At 40.6% G+C, this 26,170-nt stretch overlaps 1 protein-coding gene across 1 annotated transcript in view; it reads right to left on the bottom strand.

Moving 5' to 3' along the window:
* Nucleotides 1–25,017, bottom strand: part of LOC140312745 (pro-neuregulin-3, membrane-bound isoform) — a 357,971-nt gene extending 332,954 nt beyond the window's left edge. The window contains exon 1 of the mRNA XM_072390537.1: nt 22,701–25,017. Within this exon, the coding sequence (XP_072246638.1) occupies nt 22,701–23,424 (724 nt within the window). The 5' untranslated portion in view covers nt 23,425–25,017. The remainder of the gene's footprint in view (nt 1–22,700) is intronic.
* Nucleotides 25,018–26,170: the final 1,153 nt, after the last annotated feature.

Genomic DNA, 26,170 nt, shown 5'->3' with positions numbered 1-26,170 from the left:
AAGCACGAAGCTAAAATCACCATAAATCAATTATGAAACCTACATCACTTAACACACCCACAGGTCCAGATTGTCTTGACTATTGTCTGTGCAACTGTGCCCACAGTGCAGTCTGGAGCTGATTGCAACTAATGCAGCATGACTTCATGACACCATTTGTCAAAATGCAATTTTAGCCATTAAATCAGAGAAAAGAGAATCGGGGACTGTGAAGAACGCTGCTAACTCCTTGACTCCTGGGCAACAACATGATAGAAGCAGTTGGGCTGAAAGACAAAACGGATACTGCAACCTGTGAACATTTTAAGCTCTTTGGATGCTTGGATTCATCATCAATCTGTCGTGAGGCCTCAGACTGGTCCCAAGTTCATTCTGCTGCACAAAGCAATGACACCAATACCCACAAGTGTCACATCTAGTCTAATGACTGAGATATTGGAACAATGGTCAATATTTCTGAGATTTTTCAGTAGCCAACGTATATAAAAACAGACAAGTTGTATGTGGGCCGAGGCTTCAAGTTCCATCAGGAGCCAATTTATGCAAAGAAAGCCAGCTGAAACATGAAAGGGTGGCACTGCTCAGATATGAAGCGAACAAACGTCTGAGGCTGGATGTGAGCCGCTTCAGTTGGTAAGCATGTTAATGAAAGGAAAGAGTGAGCTGTGATTAGTCTTGGAGCCCTCTCAGCCCCACCTCTGTGTCATATTACATCGCTGCAGATCACAGCAGAATTGTGTGCATATCTGTGACTGAGACAAAGGATTCTCTAAGATGCTTTGGACAAGCTGCCGACAAAGTAAACAGCTGGACTGGAATGTTCGAGTACAGATAAAATCACAAAGCAGGCTTCTCAATGCAGGAGTATATATTCGATGCTCGACTTTTAATCAACATGGATGAGAAATCTTTAAAAGGTTCTGCAAAAAGTGGGAATTTGGTACATTATATGAAGCTAAAGTGAAGCTAAATGATAAATAGCACAGCTGTTTCTCTACAACAGTAACGCGTTGTCAGTTCACAAGCAGTTGTTGCACATTGTATTTGAGATGCTTTGTAAAATAATAGAAAAAAATCTATGAAGATGATGAGTTCCTCTGAATAATGGCAAACTCAAATAACAAGACTTTCCCCCAAGAAAGAAAGGCAAGGCAAACAGTTACAATAAAGTCTGAAGAAACAGAGCTGCTCATGGTGACAGCAACACAAAGCAGCGTTTCTGCGAGACAAACCACCTCCAAAGTGCTTCTCAACTCAAACCCAAAGCCAGCTATAGCATGCATACAGCTTGTTCTAATAATTAAATCCCAATTCCTTCAGGCATGTTGGCAACTTACACTTGTATATAGTTTGCATATGTCGCAGTATCTTAGACAGCGCATGTGTTTTGCTAAACCGCCGCTGACATAACTTGAAGATAGTTGTTGAGACAGCTTGTTAATTGGTCCCGTCCAATTAAAGCCGAGACGAAACACGAGCAGAAATGAGGGGCAGCCATCTCCTCCAGGTTATGAGCTTTTAGAATAATTGACACAAGAAATAGAACAGTGGGCTTGCAAGTGCTTGCTTGTGGACAAAATAATAAGATTTAGTTTTTATTTTACAAATTTCAGACCTCTTTCATATGAATTGGAACAGATCCTTTTAGTGAAAGAACACACTACTTTACGAATAACAATCACGAGTCTGATCGATAAAGTCAATTGTTGCTTTGCATCACAGACTAAGTTGTTCCAGCAGGACTTAACGCACCAGTACACCCTGAGGATAATACTGTCTTTGAGTCGCTCGAGTCGAGGAATATATTTAATTCCTCTTGTAACCTTTACACATTTCTAAGACTCAGCTTCAATAAGCTTCTCTCTCTTGCTGTCACAAGATCATGGCTTCACCGGGATCCAATGCATTAATCTGCCCCTCGGCCTCAAAGTGGGAGCTTTCACACCACGCTCTGCCTCTTTCTGCAAGTGAAACCTCGGGCAAAATATTAAAACAGAGACCCGACTGACACGCTTTGGCAGTCTACACTCAGCCATGTTTGTTTTTACTACCCTGCATCATAAGCTGTGAATGAATGGATAAGTATTGGTCCAGTTAAAGCAGCACATCTGAAATATCCCACCAATAATTTGCAAACATATCCTTCAGGAGTGAAATTCAATATAAGCACACGATTTTTAGCCCAAAGTCAAAGAACTGAGGAAGTGAGCAAATGTTAGCTAAGTTTGAACTATTTGATTAACCAGCATGCAGAATATTGAAGTTTTCTCTTTTTTTGCTCGGTCACAGAAGGAGTCATATCTGCCACGTCATGCCAGCCATCCATCAGCACAGCTGTCCTCCAAAATCTGGTCCCAAATAGGATGTGAAGGAGTGATCGGGAAGAGCGTAATCCAGCAAATTAAAGTCTCAGCGAGAAAGAGCCGGAGAGCGGAAGAGAACGAGAGAATGGGGGGGAGAAAAAACATCTCTGTAAAGGTTAATGTGTGTTTGGATGTCTGTTGCCAGAGGGACTCTGCTGCTCTAATGAGTGAGAGTAAGTTCCAACCAGCAAGATGGCATTTGCCCTTATTTCTAATGGCAGAGGAGAGAAGGAGGTGTGTCAGGAATGGAAAAAAAAGACAGAAGACTCTGTCTACAAAGATGTTTTTTATTTCGTGGGAAGAACATTTGCCAGAAATGAAGAGAACGTCGTAAACTTCATCAGGTGTAAGTGACTCCTCACACTGAACGCTGTTTTAGTCAACTGTCTCACCCACATTTATCCTCACTGTTTGGATTTAAGAATGTAATTCTGCTTCTGTAAGATTTCTATTTGTTCTTCTCCTTTTTTGGTCATATTTTAGTCCTGCCAAAATTATTTATTTTCAAAATGCAAAATTTGGACCAACCTTTAGGCTATCAAATGGCCAAATGGCTCATTCTCCAGCTGTTTCAGACTTTTAAGTCCCATTGGAGACCCTATTTCAGCCTGACTTTCTGCAGCCACATCAACGCTGTCACCAAGGCGGCTTTTTACCAACTCAGAAACAACAGAACTAAAGGTTTTCTCTCCCAAAAAGACCAGGAGAAACTCATCCATGCATTCATCTCCAGTAGATTACTGTAATGGTATTTTAACTGGACTTCCCAAAAAGAGCATTAAACATCTGCAGCTCATCCAGAATGTTGCTGCCAGAGTTTTAACCAGGACTAAGAGATCTGAACACATCACACCAGTTTAAAGTCTTTACTCTGGCTTCCAGTCAGTCACAGAATAGATTTTAAAAGCCTGCTGATGGTTTACAAATCCCAGAATCTGTGATATGTTCAGAGAATATAAACCCAGCAGAGCTCTTAGATCCAAGGACTCAGGTCAGCTGGTCCAGTCCAGAGTCCAGACTAAACCGGGAGAAGCAGCATTTAGCTGCTATGCTGCAAACAAGTGGAACAAACTGAGGAGGAGATTAAACTGTCACCAAATGTAGATATTTTTAAATCCAGGTTAAAAACATTTCTTTTCTCATGTGTATATGCATGAAATCTGCACGATATCCTTTAACTTTATATTCTTTTACATATTTTAATGCTTCTTCCGCTCCCTGCTGCAATGCTTTTATTTTATGTAAAGCACTTTGAAATGTTTTGTACATGAAATGTGCTACAAATTGTCAGGGACGATGGAGGAGGTAGGACCCAGATGCAGTTCTTTTAAGTTCAAATAGGTTTATTCCAATAAACGCAAAACAGGGAGCAAGGAAAAAAACAGAGCGCGGCAGAGCCGGATTCAAAAATACTTAAACGTTGATAAACAAAACAAGACTGTGGCTATGGAACAAGACTATGATTAAATGAACAAGGCTATGAGGCAGGAAACCAGACTTAACTTCTGTGATAATGACATGAAGGGTTGCTGAGGATTCTGCAATGAGTGAAAGGAAACCAGGAGACTAAATACTGTGGAGGGAGTGATTAGTGATGACGTGCAGCTGATGACAAGGAAACAGGTGAAACGAGTGAACCTAACGTGAGGGGAGAAACATGGCAAGAACATAAGCTGAGAACATGAAGATCAAAACATAAACTGTGACATAAAAAACATAAACTGTGACACAAATAAATTTGACTTTGACTTTATTTCCATGCGCACTCACTGGTCAGGTTTAGGCCTGATCACAATGCGGTGGAAGATAAAGTTTCTTAAAACTCTTTCTTAACAACCCGTTTGACCCGGTTCTTTAAACATGACTGATGTTACGAGTTAAATGACACCCAGAAAGCTTACGAGTGAGATTTTAATTGTATAACATGGAGGGCAGAGCTGATGCCAGGTAGCTTATTGTTTACTCACGCCGATGTTTCCAGGCCTTTTGTTCTGAATCAGATGTGTGTTTTCTACTTGGAAGATTAGTGGGTAAATCCCTACGAGCCAATGTTTGACTAAATACAGGACCTCACATTATCCCTGCTATATTTACACATGTATAGATAAATTATATGAATTCCACACTTGTCCACCTGTCCCATGTGGGCAGATCAGGCTGTGGCACATCAGAGGATTGGGAGTTCTGCACGGCTGCCAACAGCATCTTAAAGCTTTAAGTCATTCGTGAGACTAAATACGTTTAAAAGGGGTTCCACATACAGGTAAGTGTGGAACATTCACTTGGTTTGGTTTTGTTGACTTCCATTAATGTAGGAAACCATCAATATGACCAAGATTGTATTTTGTCTCAAAGATGTGATTGTACAGTAGAAATTACTCAGATCATACCATTACATGTGAATGCTCATCCACATTTTAATAGCAGCAGCACTGTGGCAGTCAATTTGCTCATTTGTACCAGGATGGAAGACAATTAAAGCCATTACTGCAAACAGCACCAATGAGGCTTATGTGACTGAGTCTCACATCCATGCCAATAAGCCTGCTGTTTCAAACTGCATGCGTGGCTGTGATGAAACGACAACAAACCATCTAAGGTAACAAGGACAGAAATGACTCTGTACATGTCACATTATGATAAAACGTGTGGAACTGACAGCAGCGGTTTTAAATTAATCAGCTTTGTGTGTAAATTGTGTATTGAAGGTGCCATTAACGCAGTGGAAGTATCTCTTTATGATCGATGCTTTTTTCCATAGTCAGCTCAAGCCTTTTGCCATGTGTGAGGACACAGGTGTGCAGTGGGTTGGAAAAGTTCAGTGGGCTCTGCATAGTGGACCTCTGACACTAAACAACCAAAAGCTTGTTCTACGACAATCTCCCATCATTATCCATGCACAATGAATGCATAAAGGAACAGTATATGCTGTGTTGGAAAGATGGATTAAAACCTTTAGTGTCAATGACAAGCCGGAGAAAACCTTTTTTGCCAGGAACGAACATCTGCAACAGCTTACGATTAAACAACAGACTACTGAGTGCAGCAACGAGGAGGGGCGAGGGAGAGATGCAGCGAGCCGGAGAGATCAAGGGCACTAGTGAGGTCACGTTAATCCCACTGATGCCCCGTCCACTGGGTTAATGGTTTCTTTGCAGAGTATGACGTCTGTGCAAGTGAGCCGCAAACATTTTAGACTCCAGAGCTGGTCCAGACCTCCGTCAGACTCTAACCGAAGGAACTTTCAATTCCCTGACATGCAGCTTATCTAAGATGTAATATTACTGGCTTACATGCAAACAGAGCACCACACGCACAATCTAAAGCCTCATGACATTTGCCACAGCTTTTATCTATTTATTTATTCCCAACAGCCTCTTCTACAAACATGCAAATCAGCAGATGTCAGTGAATTCTGATAATTCAACACATTTTCTGTTTGCTGAGAAAACATACAGCCGATGTAAGAGTTGACAGAGTGTTAATCTGAGCAAAAACTAGCAGATATATTCAAGAGGATGTGATGCTAGACTAAGCAAGTTTCACTTTTTAATCTTTTCTACAAACGACTGGGAGTGTAAATTGCACCAACTTCAAGCTTAACCACTCAGGACATTCGGAGCGTAGCGGCTCTGAACGTGGTGTAGACCCACCGTGTCCCACTGCTGAGAGCTGAGATATTCATTATTAATGTTGTGGTGGCAGTATAGAATTTAAAAGCCATGAGTGGGTTTACTTAGTGTGCTTTCGGAAAGATAATAGACATTATCTGCTGGAACATGGCGACACAAATGTCGAAGGGAGCAGCAATGGGAATAAGACAGAAAAGGCAGGAATGTCACACGTTCTTGGTTTAGTTGAACCTCCTTTAGTCCGTTTCAGAGGCAGAGAGGAGGTAATAATCAATGCTTTAAAAAGAGATAGAGATAAGCTGCAGTACTTTGGTGACTAATACATATTTTGTTCATGACAAAGTATTACTTGAAGTCATCTTTGTCCCCGAAGTGTGTTACCTGCAATTAAACCTGTGAAATTATAATAAAAAAATGCATATTTCAACTTGTTAATCTTATTTTCTGACAGAGATATTCTTGCTTCTTCATGAAATATATGTCAGTGTTATCTTTAAATAACCTCTATCAAATAAAAGGTTTTGGACATTTTTAGATAATTCACTTTTCATTGTTTCTTAAAATTACACCAAGATTTCTAATTAAATAAAGGCTTGCCTCTTATAAAGCCCATGTACCCCTAAACTGCTGAAGCAAATACAGGCTTCACAATAAACAAAGAAAGTTGGAGTTTACCATATTGGCTCCTTTTTTGGTATATCTTAACCAAATTGCTTCATAGGAAATAGAATTTCTGCGTCGTTTACTTGTTCCTGATCACAGTTCCCAGCTGCTGTGGGATGTTTGAAGTGAAACCAAATCATTTCCACTGGGCCACAAAAGATGCTCCTTATTATATATGTATGAATAAAATGATTAACTGCCATGGTTTGTTCTGGGGTTAATGAACAATGTCAGTTCCCAGGTCCCAATATCAGCCATCATGGGGTTAAGTCAAAGCTAACCGGTTTGCTTCCTCAAATCTGTAAATCAATGATAAATTATAAGCTGCCATAAAAACTGTTTGAGTTCAGTATCAAGTTTGAGCAAATGCACTTTTTTCTGTGTAATTGCTGACATTTTGAAAATGTGTCACAGATTTTTATGGTTTGCAGCCCTTTCAGTGTGTCCGCACTGGTTGGTTGCCCTAAATAATGATACACCGCAGAGATGTTTGCTGGTTCACGGATGACAAACCCATGAAAAAAAAACAAAAAAAACTTTCATCTGTTTCAACAGAAAAGCTTTCGTGTGCTGGAAAGAAAATAAATCCTTACTGATTGATTTAACATAACAAAACATCAGTATTCAACTGTAAATTTGATATTCTGTGACAGGATTAGTGAACTGCAGCTGCCCATGTTTAACTGGGAAAAGACCAACAGTCATTGTCAATAAATGAAGAAAGCATGCAGGCAAAAACTCCACAGAGGCTTCAAAAAAGCAATCTCTTCATCTTGCTTTACAACATCCTCTCCGGCCTGACCAGCAGTTCACTCCCTGATTAGGGCGAGTGACTTGTGCTGAGATAATTATCATCCGATCTAATTGGAGCTGAGCTGATGCTTCACATGTGGTTCATTATCTGAAGTGAGAAGCTGACTCCGTGTCCCTGTGTCCTCACCGACAGCTCCTGCCTGTCCATCTTCCTCTGTGTTCCTCTGAGGGCACAGGGCCAGGACTGTGACGCCCCAGCTGTCTGTGAGTGGGAGGAGGGCGTGTTCATGTGTGTGCCAACGTGCACAAGCGCTTAGCGTGTGCTAAAGCCACCGTGCGTGATTTGTGAAACGGAAAGAACAAAGAGAGGCAGTGAGGGCTGGCTCAAGACATCAGTCACAACTGACAAGTGGCGGATGGAGTGTTGACAGCTCATGACTCTGATGTGTTCATCTCCTCAGGAATGGAGCGCCACTAAACCAGCTTCTTGCCACATGTAAAAACTGTTTTTATAGGAGTTTTAAAAAAGAATGACAACAAAGAATGACGTAATCCAGCAGGCAACCATAGAGGCAACAGTACACCAAGGTGTTCTACACATAATTTGCTCTCAGGAGCTCATATCTCAGCTGAAGCGATGCAGAATTACAGTGTTTTTTTACTGAGAAGTCGTGCTAGCTGCAGGGGAACGTACATCATCTTGTGTCTGTTGCGTGCACATTGGGTGCAGTCATGGTACAGTAGGATGATCAGACTGGACTTATCTGAGGGATGTGATATGGCTGCTTCTTTTCTGGGTCAGTTTGCATTGTGTGACAGTATCCTGTGATGAAGCGTATCTCACAACCATCTGCGTGGGTATTACTTTGGTCAAGACTCCTTGACATCACTTTGTAATGCACAGGGTATTCCTTCAGCATGATATTGCAGTGAGCGATGTAATCCGATGAACATCCATACTGTGAAAGTCCCTTAACATCTTGGAGTGTCTGCATAAGGGCTAATACAAATGCTCTCAGCAGCTCACACCGCTGTCCATAGAAAAAGGACTTACAGATGGGCCGAGTGCTCTCTCCAACATGGTTATGGCTGTAAAAGTTCTCAAAGCTAATAAATGTGTTGTTTTGTTTCGCATCATAGTCCAGGTAAGTACTTCTGGTGCCTAAAAAAGCTCAATAACTATAAACCTACAGCATTTAAATGAATGTCTTTTGCTCAACTTTTTATTAAAAGACCTCAACAGAGCGAAGTTAATGTGACTCATTACCTTGCAGGCTGAAAACCGACACTGAAGAGACCAGCATGTTCACATTTCAAACTCGTAACGCACCGACGCTTAGTCAAGAGCTATTTGCATCAATTTTCAAGGAGGGGGTACCACTGGTCATTACCTGCTGATGAAGGGAAGTGCTGCACATTGCCAGTTGTCCTTTAGCAACAGTAAGAGATGCAATGGCTGCATTAATAATAAAAAGCAACAGGAGAGTCATTCTGTTGGGCTAACTTGTCAACTAGTAAAAATGATTACATCATATCATATATCACTTTATATGAGGCCCGGTACTGCTATTCATCACTTTTTTTGTCTCTGACTTACAGTTTTCATCTTGATTTCCTTCCCTTCACTACTTTACTGCCACATTACACATTAAAAGTACATGGTTAATAGTTAATAAAGTTGATCATTAATAAAACAACAATGGTTCAGCTTTTAAATACACAATAAAACCCATTTTATAGCAGACAGCTTTGCCAACATCTTCCATGTTGCCATGGTGATCCATCCCATGACTCTTGCGTTACCAGCTCTGGAAATCGTGCACGAACGACAGTGATGCTTTGTGGATACTCTCTGCATTCAAAACCAGTGCAGAAGGCTCATGACCAAGCGTCAGAATGTGATAAGCTGTGATTGAAGAATGAGCTGACGGTGCAACTGCAGCAGCTGTCGTTCTAATGAAAGTTAAAGACCAACACACCATTCAGCATCCCCCAGAGTCACCGTGCTCGTGTGGCTCTAAATAGTGACATTTAACACTAAAAACATGCTAAATGGAGAACTTGGTTGTGAAAACATGTCAATTGTTGTTATTTTGGCAACAGAGTTTAGGGATTTAGTGATATTTCTGTTAACGATACTTTATAAAAGCAACAAATTAGCTTAAATCAATCCAACCAGGAGGTCCCTTTAATGTGGATTTTGCTTGTGGATTTATGTTGGGTGGTCTAGTTGCTTCCCCACAGTCCAAACATGCAGGTTAGTAGGCTGAACTGGAGGCTCAAATCTGCCTCTAAGGTCCATCCATCCATCCATTTTCTATACCCGCTTAATCTGTTGGTCGGGTCGCGGGGGGGCTGGAGCACATCCCAGCGGTCATCGTACACCCTGGACAGGGTGCCAGTCCATCACAGGGCCCCCTCTAAGGTCAAATATTGAAATTCCTTTTGTGTATTAGCCTGGAGACCTGCCTGAGGTGTGCATGTTAGGGATGTATTCGCCTACCTCGCAGCTGAGGAATGGCAGAGTAGATGTGGAAAATGTACATCTGGATGGTTTTGATAAACCTCTCCCATCTGCATCTTTGCTGAATTTAATTGGGCAGGAAAATCGAATTAATCTGCTAAGTGACTGCTTGAAAACGTTTGAAAAAAAAGAAATAGCGTGCATGTCATGCTGATCATACCAAGTACAAGCTAAAAACTGATTTATGCTGCTAGACAAACTGGCCAAACATCTTTATATCAATATGAATCCACATAGAAATCAGAAGAAATACATTCTTTGTTCAGGTACAATGAAATAAGAGAATAAGGTCATTTTTGAGTCAACATATGTCCCCGTTTAGACGTTGCTCATGGAACTGATGCTGTGTACAGTGATGATGAGATTAACAAAAAGGCATAAAGCAGGTCAAGAACTGTTTAATTGCTGACCATCTTGCAGTTACTTACAGTTGTGCTCTATTGGACTAACTAGCTAGTTACTGGGCATGCAGTGAACATTAAACTCTTATATCCAGTAAATAGACTCTACATCCAGCCATTTCGATGTTAACGAGCCAACCATATTGTATCAGACTGCATTCACCACCCTGCAAACAGCTGACACTGCTAACCCCCTGAGCCCATTTCTATAAACAGCACCAGAACCTTGCCATCTATCATTTGCCACCAAATCAACTCCAGCTGGGTGTAATGTAAATGTAAATGAACTGAGAGGGTAGAAGAAGATGGAGGGGGAATGAAGAGAGGGCTCATAGATGAGAGACTGCTTTCCTTTTGCCTTCATGTAGTCAGTGTGTCAGGGTTTTCTCCAGCATGTTCTCTTTCTGTACCGTCAAGACATGTCCTCCCTGCTGCAATTTCATTTTACTTTTACTTTTCTATGGCTCTGCAGAAGCGCTCTGACTCAGCAGAGGGTGGAGACCTTTGAAAAGAAAAAGTTTCACCAAACCTGCATTCAACCACACCCTTTGTCTTAGTGCTTTCTTTGGCAAAACTTCCTTATTTTGACCCCTTTGGATGAGAGATAATTGGTGAAAAGTATGACACATTTTGAGGTTTTGAATTTCATCTTGATCCATTCTTTCCTCCTTTTACTCTCGACACAAACCTTTATGCTTCTTGCTCTGCATTATTAAAATAAGAAGCTTGCACAATACGTTTTACAGTGGGTAAGATTGTTGTGCAATATCTAATCCTGCGTCACACAGCCTGGAGATAGAAAATAAGGGACTCCATCTGTTTCAAGCAAGCCAGTGTCTAATACCTATGTACACACGACCTACAAGCTTTGACACAGAATGTCTGTCTGAAACAGCTGTCTCGAGGTCGGAAAGAAACGACAGGAATAAAGAAACCAAGTGGTGCAAAACAGAGCACCTCCACCTAAGAGTGGAAAAGAAGAAGAAGAAAATATAAACTGGCAAACAACAGTAAGGGGACAGGGTTTTTCGTTCTACCTGTCAGCAATGACTGTCGACACAATAAATGCTCCTCATACAGAGCTCAGAGCAGGTGCATGTTTGTGTGTTACAGCTGGATGTTTTCCATCAAGGTGACCTCCAGGAAATCTTTCTGTTACTTTGGGAAATATCCAACATGGTAACAAGCAACAGCTCTGATTTCTTAGAAAACAGGCTCCTACATCTATAGGATGCCAGTAATGAGGTCTCCACTTACTTTTACTTAGCATAATAAGATACAGTACAATGTCAGCCTCCCCAAAATAAACAACACAGTACACATTTTTCATTGAGCTTAACATCCTAAATCCTCCCTAACAGTAATATTTCTTCTACCGACACTAAAGTCGCTGTCTCGACTGTCTCCTCTGTGCCTCTTTGTTCTATTTCCTGCAGCGCTGTCAGTTCCAAGGCCTCCACCAGAAAAGCTAGCGCCATGCAGCCTGGAAGAGAGAAGCTGGCAACAATCTTTGAAGCTAAAAATAGCCACAGCAAAATGCAGCAAGCTCGGGATAATCAGAACCCACGCCCTTATACGGGCCCGTTTGCTAGAGGGGCTGCCTGCTAAACTGCTGAGTGGCAAAAGACTTGAATACAATCACAATGGGATCAATATTCTGTGGAAGGCAGAGGATGGATAACGTAGCTCATATAACCATGAAAAATGTGCCACCAGATGCTGACACTCCTGCATACACAGAATCACATTCTTGAACTAACCAAGAGGGAGGATCTCTTGCAGCTACGGATGTAAAAATTAATGGACAGGAAAACAGATTTATTAGATTAGCCCGAGGTGCTCTTTAGTCAGGTCTTCATTTGGAAAGAAAATTTACACAACAATGGTAAATGGCTTTGGGATTAGATGGAAGAGTTCATTTATGGAAGTCAGTTTATTTACTTAGCTTAACAATTAGGAATTTCATTATATTTCTTTAAAGATTTATCTATTTTTTTATTGAAACTACAAACTACAGACTGGAGTTACACAGTTAATGATCAGGGTTTAATGGTGTTAATTACTTAATAAAGACAATACTGCTAATGTCAATGGTTACTGCATTGGTACCTAACTCCTAAGACGGAGGGTTGGGTGCTGGAGCCACTTGTCTGCATTTGTTGCAAAGACAACTTCAGTCTTCATTTTCTAAAGATTCTCCAACTGTTTTTTTTTCTGATAGCGTAATGTAAAATATTGTATTACTATTGCAAGTGATGGTATAATTAGGTTGCTGACAACGACCATTTCCAGTGATAGTTTGAAATATACCTCGGCATTATTTGTCAAGTGCAATACAGTCAGGAAGAAGAAAGCTTTAAAATGCCTTTAAAACAGTGTATCAAGTCATCATAGAGCCCAAAATGATACCCCAGTAATTTGCAATAGAATACTGGTCAATGCAATATTGTGCTAAGTTTAAGCTAGCTCGAGCTTAGTTAGCCGACATTGTGACATATTGTAATTTTTGCTTAATGTAATTTTTCCTCGTGGCATCTTTATTGTAGCCTGGCTCATATAGCTGATAGCTTGCATTTACCATTTGGACAAACTCTACACAGATCGTAAAGGTACAGAAAGGCAGCACCATCACTCACGTCTTTATTTATCCTTCAGAGGCACTGAACACAGAGTGCAGTATCTACATAATAGTTTACCTGGACCTGCAGATCTTCAGACTATAGATCACCAGTTCAGTGCCCTGATTGGCTGAGAAGACCATCTTATTGAAGAGAAAGGCTTTACTGGTGATAGTACATTTGTATCATACAAATATGCATTCAAGAAAATCTTGGATTTGAATTAAATTTCACAACTAATGATTTGAATTTATTTGCAATGAACTAATTGCAATTCAAATGAGTTCTAAAGTAATTAAAGTACATATGTGCTGTCTCATGCCCCTTATGAAATATTATCTCTATATTGTGGCAGCCATTGCAAACACTGAACAATGGACACTTATAGCAGCTTCTTTTTGTTGTAAAAAGCCACTTTTGAGAGTCCTCTTGTATATCTCAACTGTTAATAACATTCCACTATGTCTAGTCAGCATCAGCAGCAGGAGCTCGGGTAATATGAATCAGACAAGCTGACCTTGGGAGAGAGGCGTAGAGAGCGGGGGATAATGGTGAAGAGGAGGAGGAAAAGCTCAACTGAGCCAATGCTAGAAATCAATCGACCTAAAACTAGTTCTGGCCTGAACTATTAGGCTCCTTCCTATCTGTGCACAGCGAGGTTAGATCATCTCATTATTTTATCTTTGTTAATGACATTGTTTTCTGCTGGATGTCAGCAGCATAATGAGCTGAAGGCAAAGAGACATATCCTGTACACCAGTCCGTTACTGCTGAATCATTTATGCTTTAAGGATAAAACAGGAAAGGGTCAAACTATGTTACTTGCCTCTGATGGCTTAAAGTTAATGTGCATGTGGCAAATGATCATTTTTCTGTCTTTTGTCTGAAAATTTAACAATATTAATTTACTATTAGATACAATAATGGCAAGTACAGCCATAGAGTATGCTCACCCAGTGATTATTAGGACCCAGCTCATGGGCTGCAATGCAAAGTGGAAGCTGACGTGGTTTAGAAAATAAGGTTTCTTTTCACTAAAAATATTGTATGAGTTAATCTCTGAATGTTAAAGTAAACAAGCACAGTGAGCTGCTGCAGCAGTGTGATGGACCATCAAAAGAGTCACGCACACCCTCTGCTGCTCAGAGGAAAGTTTTAAAGCATCTCTGCTTGAAAGACTTTTCCGGCAGAAAGGGTTCAAGGGGTCAGGTGAGAGTAAAATAGATAAACTCAGAATGGTTATCTTTCTGTGGTTACTGACTGCAAACAAGATCAGCCAGGCAATGAAAAGTAAATCCAGCCATATTCAAGTTGGTTTATGCTGCTTTATTCACTGCCTCAGCTAAAATACTGTAATTCATTCAATTATAAAAACAAATAGACTTTTAAAAAGGTAAAATCTGTCATATCTCTCAGCTCAAAAACTGTACAATTACCATTCTTCTTACATCTTAAATTCTCTAAATACAGAAATGCAAAGTCACGATTTCAACATTCGACATCTAGCTGCTGACCGATGCTGATTTAGTCACCAATCATGAGAAGGTGGGAAAACGGGGATGGATGGAGGCGTTGGTCCACCGATTCCCAAGTAAAACTGAGTTTTAGACCAACGTCATCCAGCATTCCCCACGACCTTTTCTGGTTTAATGGGAATTCTTTACTCATTTTACTGTTATGTTTCTGGGTTCTGTTAGTTCACATAGACACTGACCTACACAAAACGAAATGTTAGAGCCGTGCCATCTCATCCTTTTTTAATCAGGAATATTTTCACCACTACTATTGCTATGTTTTAGGGATGAGGCTGCACCACTTCTTCCAAGGCCAAGGGCCGTAACAACAAACATACATAATGCATGTTTTCTAATGAGACTGGGGGGACTGTTTGCAACAAAATGCAAACATTTGCCACCTGACTGATATTACAACCACTTGTGCCGTTTTTCTGGTGCACCTGGAGGCAAGTTTTAACGGTAAAATTTCCCCTGTTGTCACAATCTACACTCCCCTCTGATCTAACTATGTAAAAACAAGCTGCAGCTTTTGGCTATTGTTGAACTTCTAACATTCTAATATCTATTTGCTTATTTGTGTTAAACAGTTTGCTTCTGCAGGCCAGCTGACAGATTTAATAAAAGAGAGGCGAAGGTGGGCCAGGAGGGTGTAGATTATTGCCTCTTTGGAGGACTCTTAATTAAAAACCCACAAAAATCAATACCTTTTTTTTCTTCCATCCTTGTTCAGCGCGACAATCTACAATGTGGAATAAATATTAATTTTTTTGATAGGTTTCATGATATTCTACAAAATGTTTCTAAAAAAGAAAATAAAAACTTTTATGTGTTAGTTCTGTTAGTTCACAGCTCTGAGAATGATTGGTACTACACAGGTGTATTAGCCTGACTTTACAAGAAAAACCTTTAACAGAACCATTATGTTTTGATATCAATATATAGCTATGATTTATTTTGTGCCTTCAGTGTTCCCGTAGTTAGGTAGTAGCACACAGCGGGAAGAGTAAAACAGAGGCATCTGTCTACTCTCCGTTTTATGGCCACAAAACGTTTGCATGTAAGTGTTGATGTTTAAATCATTTGTAAGGTGTGTAGCTAATTTTTCTGCACAAAAACTTGCAAAAAAATGCAAATATCTTCCTCTGAGACGTTTGCTAGCCGCTAGCATGTCTATAGTGTTTCCAACATAAATTAGCATTGAGCTAACGCATTCTTTCTTATTATCTGAAATGTGTTCTATTAACTAAATACTGCCGATCCACAATATTCACAAAGAATAGTTTCTTTTATTCTTTATGTTTGTTTAGTTTTACAGTGATTCATCTGTGAACCTTGTAAAAGAAGAAAAGCTTCAGATCTTTCTTGGGGAAACTGTTAGCAAGCTGCCGAGCAGCAGGCAAGAATAAGAACATTAAATCCCACGCAAGCAAACAAATGCACCAGGATGGAGCAAGTTAGTGTGTTTAAGCAATTCTGCTTTAGAAAAAAGCAAAAAACCTAGCTTCTGTTATCAGTGTATGTTTTTCCCATCAGCAGTCAGATCCAAACACCTCTGGGAACAGGGACGTTGGAGCGGTTAGCTAGCAGTTGGCAGTTTCCTCTGGAGATTCAGCACAGGGCAGGAGAGTCCCAGAAAAGAAATTAACTTCTTTTACATCTCATCAGCATCACCTTCCTCACCGCTGGTTTCAGTAATATGGTGCAAGTTTTGTCTAATCAAGGCAGCTTAAACCTGAATTAATTTTTAAATGTTCCTCTGAAGTTAGCGGCAGCATTTAAATACTTTGCACTTTATCATCATATGGACGCAGCTGAGAGATGTGCTCAAGAGAATAGAGAGAATCGGAGGAAGTAAAAGTAAAAGCGTGGATGGAGAATTTCAAACATAGTCATGATGACATTGTGGGAAGAGGAAGCCCAGAAAAAAACCTTGGTGAACCTTCTCTCTCTCACAACCAAAAACAATCTCATCCAGGAAAAGAAATTAACCAAAAGCACCTTTGTTCTCTGAAGAAGTACCCCGTCAGAGGAACTGCTCAGTATTAGATCATTTGTGAGAGGGGCATCTTCAATTATTCAAGCTTTCCACTACATATTGAACATGTTTCTCTTTCACATCATTAACATTTCAGCACTCTTTCCCCTGCAAGAGGTTTCATCAGGATGAATTAAAGTGACATGAAGCTTGATTTGCAAAGCATCTGCGCAGGATTAAAAACTAACTTTGATGGGAAGACAGGTTTTGATGTGTTCGGTTTGCGGTCAGGCACAGCAGGCTGGGCCATCACTTAAAAAAAAAAAAAAAACAAGCAAAAACTACTACTTCCAGGGAGTTGTGCGCTAGTTTGGCAGTGAAACAAGGTGGATCAGGAGTAAGCATGGGTATACAGCACGAGTAGACCTTTAGATGTCTGTCCTAAAGTCCTCATGCATGAAGACCAGAACTTATTCAATAATTGTATCGAATTATTATCTTTGCATAGTTGAATATTTAAAGTTGGGACTGCACAACAAAAGTCTCAAACTTAGTTATTCTGAGTATTGTTATAATAATCTTTGACATTATGCTCCCACAGTGGACGGGAGGAGTCCAGCCCAGTCACAGAGTAAGAAAAGCCCATCAACATGCAGCGAACATTAGTGTTTTATCTGTTGTATGAGCATTAAAGAGATGAGAGATAAATTTACACTTAATCGAATATAAGACATGCTGCAAAACTAGAAGCTGTTGTCCTCATCTGGAAATTTGTCTCAGACCTTATGGGTCGGGACTTTTTGGGCAATATGCAGGAGTGCAATGATAAAGGCTTTAAGTTGTCTTCTAATGGGCTCGAAATGTATAAATGTGTGTAAAAATGTCTAAAAACATCCAAACAAAATGGAGCCCAGGACAGGGTTAGAGCAGCAAAAGATGATGACACATGCACTGGACCAAAAAAAACAGGTGACACGCATGAAGGAAACCACGGGGAAGAATGTGAAGTAATGACAAATGAACAACAGGTGATGGCAACCAGCAGACACCAGGTCTGAAACAAGGCAGAGTCCAGAGGAAAAGCTGAACAGAAGCTCCACAAAACAAAAGAGCAACAAACCTAACTGAGGAAAACGCACCATCTCAGATCAGCTCCAGATAGATTAAATAAAGCAAAGAAACAAATCCTGACAGCATGCATTTTTCATTTCAAACCACCAAGTTTAGATTCCAGAACATAAACCGACGACTGAAAGTTGAAAGGTTTTTGGGAATGAGCTCAAACTAAGTGATCCAACTGGTCTCAGATCTCTTTATAAGTTTTTAAGGACACTGCCTGGAAATATTTCTGTGTCACTTTCACGTTACGCAAAGTGCAGACGTGTTATTAAAGGCAACTGTCGGATCAACGTTCTACACTGTGAACCCACGCGACCTTTACAAACTACAGTGTGTGCAAAGATCTGACTTTTCTCCCTCCTGCATCAGCCACAGACCCTGTAACGACTGCAGAATGATCGCACTCCCATTTTACATACAGGAATTTAGAAAATGCTATATTTAAGAGGATTTCTCTTGCATGTTTCTTGTCTGAAAGTAATTTTGTCAGGATATGGGTCTGCAATCAACCTCGACCTGTCCTGGGTGCAGCTTGGATCGGCGCCAGCTCCCCTGTAACCCTGAATTGGATTTTGTTGGTGTAGAAAATGGATGGAAAGATGGATGGATGTGGAGTTTTTACATACTGGGAAACTAGGCTTTTGATATCCATGTATATATGGTTCTTAAGTATCCAGGCTTCTGATCATTAGGCTACAGTCTTTTTTTTTTATTTATTTTTTTTTTAAATCAGCTCAGTCATTTTTATCTGGAGCTCGATATAACATATCTGTTTCCTGGTCTCCCAAAATCTCCACTTTACATTCTGGCAGATAGGGTAGATTATTGCAGCAATCTCTGCTTAATACGGCCAAAAATTAGAGCAAATGCCTCAAAGAAGCACAACGGCTTTGTCCCTTAATGTGTGGCAGCGACTGTTCTCCAGCACTGACACAGCAGTGTGGAGACGGGTCCGGTTACGGAAGAGGAACTTTAATTGGTAAAACCTGCACAGTTGACATATGCATTCACTCATCAACATGCTCAGCAGTTCAGTTTAGCATAATCGTTATTCCAGAGGTTAACTGTTAGCTTCTATATTTCTATCTAACTTCTTTCTAACAGTCAGTTTTTGACTGTGCGTGTCATATCAGCTACACTGAACTGTTGTCAAAGAAAGCTGCAATAAACACTGCTTCACTGTGCGGTTGTCTTATCTGAGTCGTTAATAAAGGCATAAACTATTGCACTCGGCTTCTTCACAGTACCCTTGAGGGATCCTGAAACACAGCTAAGAGAAAGCGCTGCCTTAAACATGTCACCTCAGCATCATTTAATGAAAAACGTCCAGTCACTGACCATACATCAAAGCAATCCCTGAGCAGTCAGGCTGCAGCTTGTTGGAAGCCCATGTAAAGTGTGTGTGACTGATAGGTGAACTGATGTAATTCCGTTGCTTCCTCTGTCATGTTGATAGGCTGTTAATCTGGATTTAGGCTTCAGGACCACTGTTTATCTGTGAAACCCAATTCCACCGAGTGGCTCTGCATGAGGCACCAGAACATATTCTGCTGCGTGAATTCAATAATCAGAAAATAATCATCCCCAAAATTGTGATTTTTATTTAGTTTTTTATTTAGTTTTCTTTTATCTTGGGATAGTTCATAAAGCAAATATAGTGATTTCTAATCCTCTGAAACCTGTCGGCAGATTTATTCATCGCTGCACTGAATAATGTTTTAATTAGCTTGCATGATTATAGACATTTTTAATAACAGAAATAACATAAAAAATATATATATATTGGAACAGCTTTATGTTTTCCTGTTGTTGGAACTGTGTGGCAGAACATTAAGTTGTTTAATGCTTGAACCTATCTGAATAATCAGATAACAAACAGTTCTGAATATGTTTACCTTCATTTTGTTTTGTTAGAATAATCTCAAACTTAGTCCTAAATGGGGTTGGATCTTATCCCTAAGACATAATCTGACTTTTTGGCCTTTATATGGTATCAACTCTCCTAGATTTCTGCCATATGCTGCACCTTATTACATGGGGATCTCTCTGACAAAATGTTATATGCCAGTCAGTCTTGCATATCGACATTTGCTCGAAGTTTTCAGATCTTGACTCGTTGACAGCTCGATGAGCTGGAATGTCAGCAGATATCACCAGAGGTGCACTGCAGCAGGGATTCTTAAGGTAAAAGTGCCATTTATTTCCTGCACGGACAAAAAAAAAGAAAAGAAACAAAGCTGACGTTTGAGCTATCAGGACAGAAAGATTATGAACTGTGTTGAGGGATATCGGCCTTTTTGAGGTCATAAAGGCAAGCAGTCAACAATTACTGGAGTGCCTTTTGTTAAGAAGCTTGAAATCATCGGGCTTAGAATTGAGTTGTGAGTGCTGGTAATACCAAGAAAAATATTGATCTTAAACATCTGGGAAAGCTCCAGCTTTACAGAAACCAGGACACATTTGGGGTAAATACGGTGCGTCACTGACTCGGGATGGATTTTTGCATGAGTACGGCTGGCTGTGCTCACTTGGCAGAGCAGTGACAGCACCATTGCTCAGTGGGAGCTAAAAATCTATGTCACTCTTATATGTTTGACCCACAAAGACAGGGATGACATTGATAAGAGCTTACAGATGGACTATATGTTTAATTCTCTCTTTTCTGAGTACAGCCCAATACACGTAATTCCATGATACCACATAAGACATTTACACATAATGGAAATTTAATGTGAAAATGATGGCCTTTTCAAACCAAAGCTGCATGTTGGGGGTGGAATAGAAGGGGTGGGAGGGTGAAGGGTGCTTAGGATTATTAAAGCCGGCTATTCTGTAGAAGCAGAACTTTCTTGGCAAACTGGAGAAAGAGTGACATTTTCCAAAGGATATATATCAGCGAGGCTTAATGGCTTTCATGAGCACTTGCTGGAGAAATGGCATTTTTTAATGGTTAATTAATAAATGAATGGATGATGATGAATGGTGCCCATTTTTCCTCCTATTCCTGAAGTGAAATGCAGTCTCCCCCTCCCCATGTTTCTTATTATCAGAGGAAACATTTCCTGGTCTCTGGTGTGATCCGAGGACATTTTTAATTTTCATGGACACAAAACAAGCAGGCTCAAGTTTTCAGTAATTCATAAATGGTGGTCATTATGCAAGTCATGCATTGCAATACACTTATTTATGGTTAGCAATGATTATCAGGGTTAAAAACCATCATGGAGCCATTTTTGTCAATCCAAAGTAATTCATACAAGTTATCGATTGAATGCATTTGTTTTATATTATATATTCAATGATTACTACTCTAGATCTTGACATTAACTAGGATAATACAAAGTTAATGTGAATATAATTATAATGCTAAACTGAAGGAAGAGAAACAGGATATGAAATGAGTCCTGAAAGTATCTTATAGCAAGGCTCCTATGCTGTTTTGGATTCACATTTTGAAGATGGGAATAAAAAAAAAGAGATAAATAAAAATGGGGCTTGCTTGAAGAGTTTTTCTTATCTTTTTCGAGGAAAACATGATGTGCATTGAGGATAAAGGATACAACTCTGCAATTCTTATCTACCCTGGCAAAGATTAAAATGACGTGACTCACCACAGGCAAACTAACACATCCCAGGTATTCCCCAAGTCCCTGAAAAGTCCCCCCCCCCCAAAGGTTTGCTGCCAATAATGACAACTTCTTTAAATCAATAACAACCATAAACCAAGTAGCCTATACAGCCAACCACTGGGGGCACTATGCAGCCTTGTTTATTCACTTCAAGCCATCCATTCATGGGAGAGTGTTTGATTTGGATTTAATTTCTGGAGCCCTACAAAAAAAAATTGCCCCAATAGTAAATGGAAACTCATCCTCTACCTTTGAAAGCATATCTATCTATAGATTCATTCATGTACCTACACAGAATACACGAGAGACGTGATAGAAATGGGATACAAAAAGCTGGATAAATAGATAAATTAATCCTCTCCTGTGATTTTGTAAGTCAGTATAGAACTGAGCCAGGATCAGAGTTACAAACCCCACCAGCAGGTTGAGCTCAGAATATGAGACCGTTTTAAAAGCTGAGAGATCAATTGTGGAGGAAACTGTATGTGTACATGTATGTCCGTGTGAATCTGTGTCATTGATTGCTGCAAAAAATAAATCCCCCGTAGCTCTAATCGATGGCACAAAGACTCATGAAGTGAAGGTCAGAGGTGGTAGAAACAGAATATTTTCTACAGCTTCTCTCAAGTAACCAAAAAATAACCAATGATCTATTTAATCTCAGGTGTGGGGTGAAGTAGAGGGGCATCAGACAGCTTGCTGGTAACAAAAGTGTTAGAGTAGCGTGTGCTGTGTCTACAGAAAGGTCAACTTTTTTATACACCAACTATGTATCAGCTGTGTAGCTTTGAGGTCACAGTTGAACAACTCCACTCAGTGTACATCCTGTGCGAGTGCATCTTCCCGCTTGTCAAATCGGATCACATAAATCACCCATTAAAATTAGTCAGATTGATGCTAAAATTAAGTACATTTCGTGCCTGCGAAATTCTGGTAATCTTCACTGAGTCAAAACTCAGTATTACTTTGTAAAAGTGTACCACATCAGCTAATGTACATTCATCACTTCAACCACTAAAATCTATAAAATAAGACCACCATATTCAATATATCACAGAAATTCTGTACAAACATGATGGTTTATTGGGTTACATAAAGTTCAATGCCAAATACCATCACAGTTATTCACGGTTAGCCTATTTTGCTTACAATGCATCTAGCACATGATGCAGCAGGGTTTAGGTATCACCTGCAGAGATATGGATTATTAGGTCCTGTATAGTTAAAACAGAAACACAATACCAATACATATTATTGATCTTCATTATTATTTAGTCGACAGTAGTGTCAAAGTCACCATTTCCAAAACAGTATAGCCATGCATGTCGATTGTAAGCCCGATGGTTTTGTAGGAAATTACAAAATCTACATCTTGCCAAAAAGTAATCAAAGTTCAAACCATGCTTGAATATTAAAGATAATTAATCCAGTATTTTGTTCAACCAAACCCCTTCACTGCAACATCTTCTGCATAGTCTACAGTAACACAGAATGTCAAAGACTTACGTGTTTTACGATGGCCATGGGTACGAGTGGTGACTGTGGTGGAGACCGCCTCAGTAGTAGTATGTTCTGCAGTCCACATTTGGGTAGAGTCGTGGAGTACTGTTGGATTGGGTGGAGAGGAGCTAGAAGTTGCCACTCCAATTACGAAGGTTGTCCGTGGTGCTGCAATGGTTGTAGAAAACCCTGAAGGTCCACGTCCATTACGATTTCCAGGATTCCGAGGTGTCACTTGACTACCAGAGGCCCCGCTTTCCTTAGGGTTCATTGTACTGGTGATAGCAGTAGTACGAGTTCTGCCCTTTGCTGCGGTCACAGTTCTAGGTGTGGGGTTCCCACCATCAACTGTGGGAGTAGTTGTAGTGGTGGTAGTATCGGGACCTTTGGGAATCCCACTTGGTTTAGAGAGAAAGATAGGATCTTGGCCTATTCGATTAGCATCCACCAGGTCCGTTGGCACATAATCCCGCACTGTACCGACAACAATCCATTTCAGTAGCATCAAGCTCAATCCAAGGCCAATGAAACCAATAAGTAAGGGGACCACACACAGCCATGTCTGCTGGCGAGGCCAAACGGCACAGCGAAGGGGACCCTGATCCTGAGCCTGGCCCTCTCCACGGCCCCCCGAAGCCCCTGAACCCTCAGGTTCCTCCAGGATCACTGCCCCGGATACTGCTGCCCCAGAACACTCACTCATCCTTCCCTCCTGTCCTTTATAGCTCATTGAGGGTTAACCCTGTGATAGGCATTGATCACACATGGCAGAAAGGGTTCTGATAATTGCAGACATTAAGAAGACAAAGGGAAAGGGAGAGAAGTGGACAACGAAGCACTCTGACTGTCAATAACAACTACACAAATATGTATTCCAAGGGTAGAAAGAAGGGGAGGGGTGTCAGAGATACATGCAGACACAGTCACACACACACACTGAGACAGCCAGTGAGATGTACGAGATCTCACGTTAAAGGATAATTGTCCTATTAGTCCCTATTTACTCCAGTCCAACAGCAAGCTCTAAGAATTTTCACAGCAAGAGAAGAAAAAGATGAAGTTGAAGAACTGATGTCTCTAGCAGGAATAAAGAGAAGGATGGTTGAGAAGGAACGTCTTCACTTCTGTGCATGTGAAAATTTCATGGCATCAGCGACCGAATACCATTACAGCGCAAATCCTCAGCTATTACGACTCGAAGTCAATGTCTCCCCTCAAGGTACAATCCACAATGGGACAAGGTGTGAAACTTGCAGGGTGGGTCTGGTGGCTTCCCCACCCTTTGGAGGACCACACACAGGAAAAAAAAAAAGTAAAAACGTTTCTGTATGCCACCCGTTCCAACACCTTGAGCCGAGTCAGCTTCCCTCGTATCCCAAAATCTTTTTACGTCGTAACTGAAGCTGTGAGACCAAAGAGATCAATTGCTCATGCGTCCATTCAACACTCCCCTGTAATTACGTACTATCTTTGAACATCGTTGCTTTTCAGTCAGCTTCTCCCTTTTCTGTTTCTAATCACTCTTTCAATCCAAATCCACTTTTCTTCTTTTATAGGTGCCTCAAATTCCAGTGACACTTGACAACAAAGCAGCAAATTCCAGTTAATTTTCCAAATCCAGTTAAAAAGAAAGACTTCGGATGAGGATAGAGAGAAGGAGAAGGGAAAAATAAACGAGGGGTGTTGTCGCGCAGTATCACAGGGCGGATAAATCTGTAACTGCAACGAGTGATCCTGCTCCTTCTCCAGCCGGCTGTGGATCAGATTTCCCCAAGCGGTCCACTCAGCTCTCTACTGTCTCAGTATACTGTTTGTTAATACTGCAGCAAGCACTCAGAAAGCCTCTTCATGTCTTTGCAGGCAACATTCCGCCACAGAGGAGTAAAATGTGCAGGGAGAGTGATGAAAAGCAGGGAGTTGAGAAAAATAATTTTAAAAGAAGCCTCAGAAAACAGTAGATAAAAGTAAAAACATCAACAGGAGACCAAAATGTTAAAAAATATATATCCCAGTGAGTCTCTGTTATATCTTTCTGTTGGTTGGTTTTTCCTTCAGTCCCAGAAATCCTGCGCTCTTCCCAGTCAGCCTGTGATTTGTTGGTCTGGTTGCCGGGATCCTCTGCTTGTCCTTTCCTCCAGGATGCTTTTTTTTTTGGAGATGATTAGAAATGCGTGCCCCGCTCCGGGATGAGGACTTGCAGCCGCAGCAGCAAAAGCCTCCCCAACCCCCCCTTTGGAGTTTGCAGTATCCAACGATGCAGCTGTCTTTACCTGTGGCAATTGTGATGCAGACGCACATACAGCTGCCTCCCTGAGCTGCAGCCACTGAGAGACAGAGAACGAATAAGAAGGGGGTGGAAAAAAAAAAGAAAATCAGACAGAGCGGAGTGCACACTGGTAGAGCAAGGGAGGAGAGAGAAATAAGGAGGGAGGGAGGACAGAAAGAGGCTGCACCTGCTAGATGCACCAGCACTGGGAAGCTTGCCCACCTCCGTTAGCAGGGAGGGGAGAGAATAAAGATGTGGCGTCCATACAGAAAACTAGAAAAAGGGGAGTGGAGGTGTGTGTACAGATAAAGATAATGACAGAAGGGGTGGGGGTAGAGGGACAGAGAGCGCTGCGGTGGCACACGAGGCTGTTACCGGCGAGAAGCCCGAGTCCCAGACGGGGAGAGCAGAGACACAAAGCTGGAGCTGTCAGTCACACGCTTGGCCCCACCCACTGCAAGGCATTAGAAGAGACACTGATGGAGCCAAACCTGAGTGCAGCGAATGTGATGTTTAGGATTTATAAGCCGGTTCTTATTTAGAATATGGAGGTCATAAAACTGGATCTGTATGTTTCTAATTATCTCAGATCAGTGCACGATCCTTGTTCAATTTCACCCCTCCACCCTTCATTGAATGTGGATACTAGATATTATCAAATGTATCCCAATATTGGAACTTTTGTCCATTTTGTGTGGATTTTTGGACTAAATACAGACAAATAGCAATATTTTACATGGTAGATGTATGATAACTCTGAATTTATCTGCACATGTTCTTGTTTATTATAGTTCTATTTACTTTATTGCATGTGATTATTTTTTCTAATTACTAAATTGTTTTGGTCACACCTTTAAGAGCAATTTTCCCCATTTTTTATGCAAATTAATCATGCAGAGGCAGGTTGTAAATTTGACTAAAGTGAGAACCTTCAGTTTTAATGGCACCCACTCATGCATTTGAGATGTGAGTTGTTTAGTAATTTGCTTCATTATCCTTGAAGTATCATTTGTATATATGATTTATGTGAGACAAGGTTTCTTACAGATAAAATCCCTCAGTCAGTATCTATATCTTTATGTTCTATATACTATATACTGAGGATATGTTATTTTTCCAGTATATTGGTTTAGATCGAGTTTAATGCTAAAAACACATTGGGCCTCATGCAAGAACCACACGTACGAACAGATTTGTTCTTAAGTTGTGC

This window comes from Leuresthes tenuis, unplaced genomic scaffold, assembly GCF_036924035.1.
Source record: "Leuresthes tenuis unplaced genomic scaffold, fLeuTen1.0.hap1 SCAF_8, whole genome shotgun sequence".
NCBI classification, from domain to species: Eukaryota; Metazoa; Chordata; class Actinopteri; order Atheriniformes; family Atherinopsidae; genus Leuresthes; species Leuresthes tenuis.
This window is presented reverse-complemented; position numbering and strand designations above follow the sequence as displayed.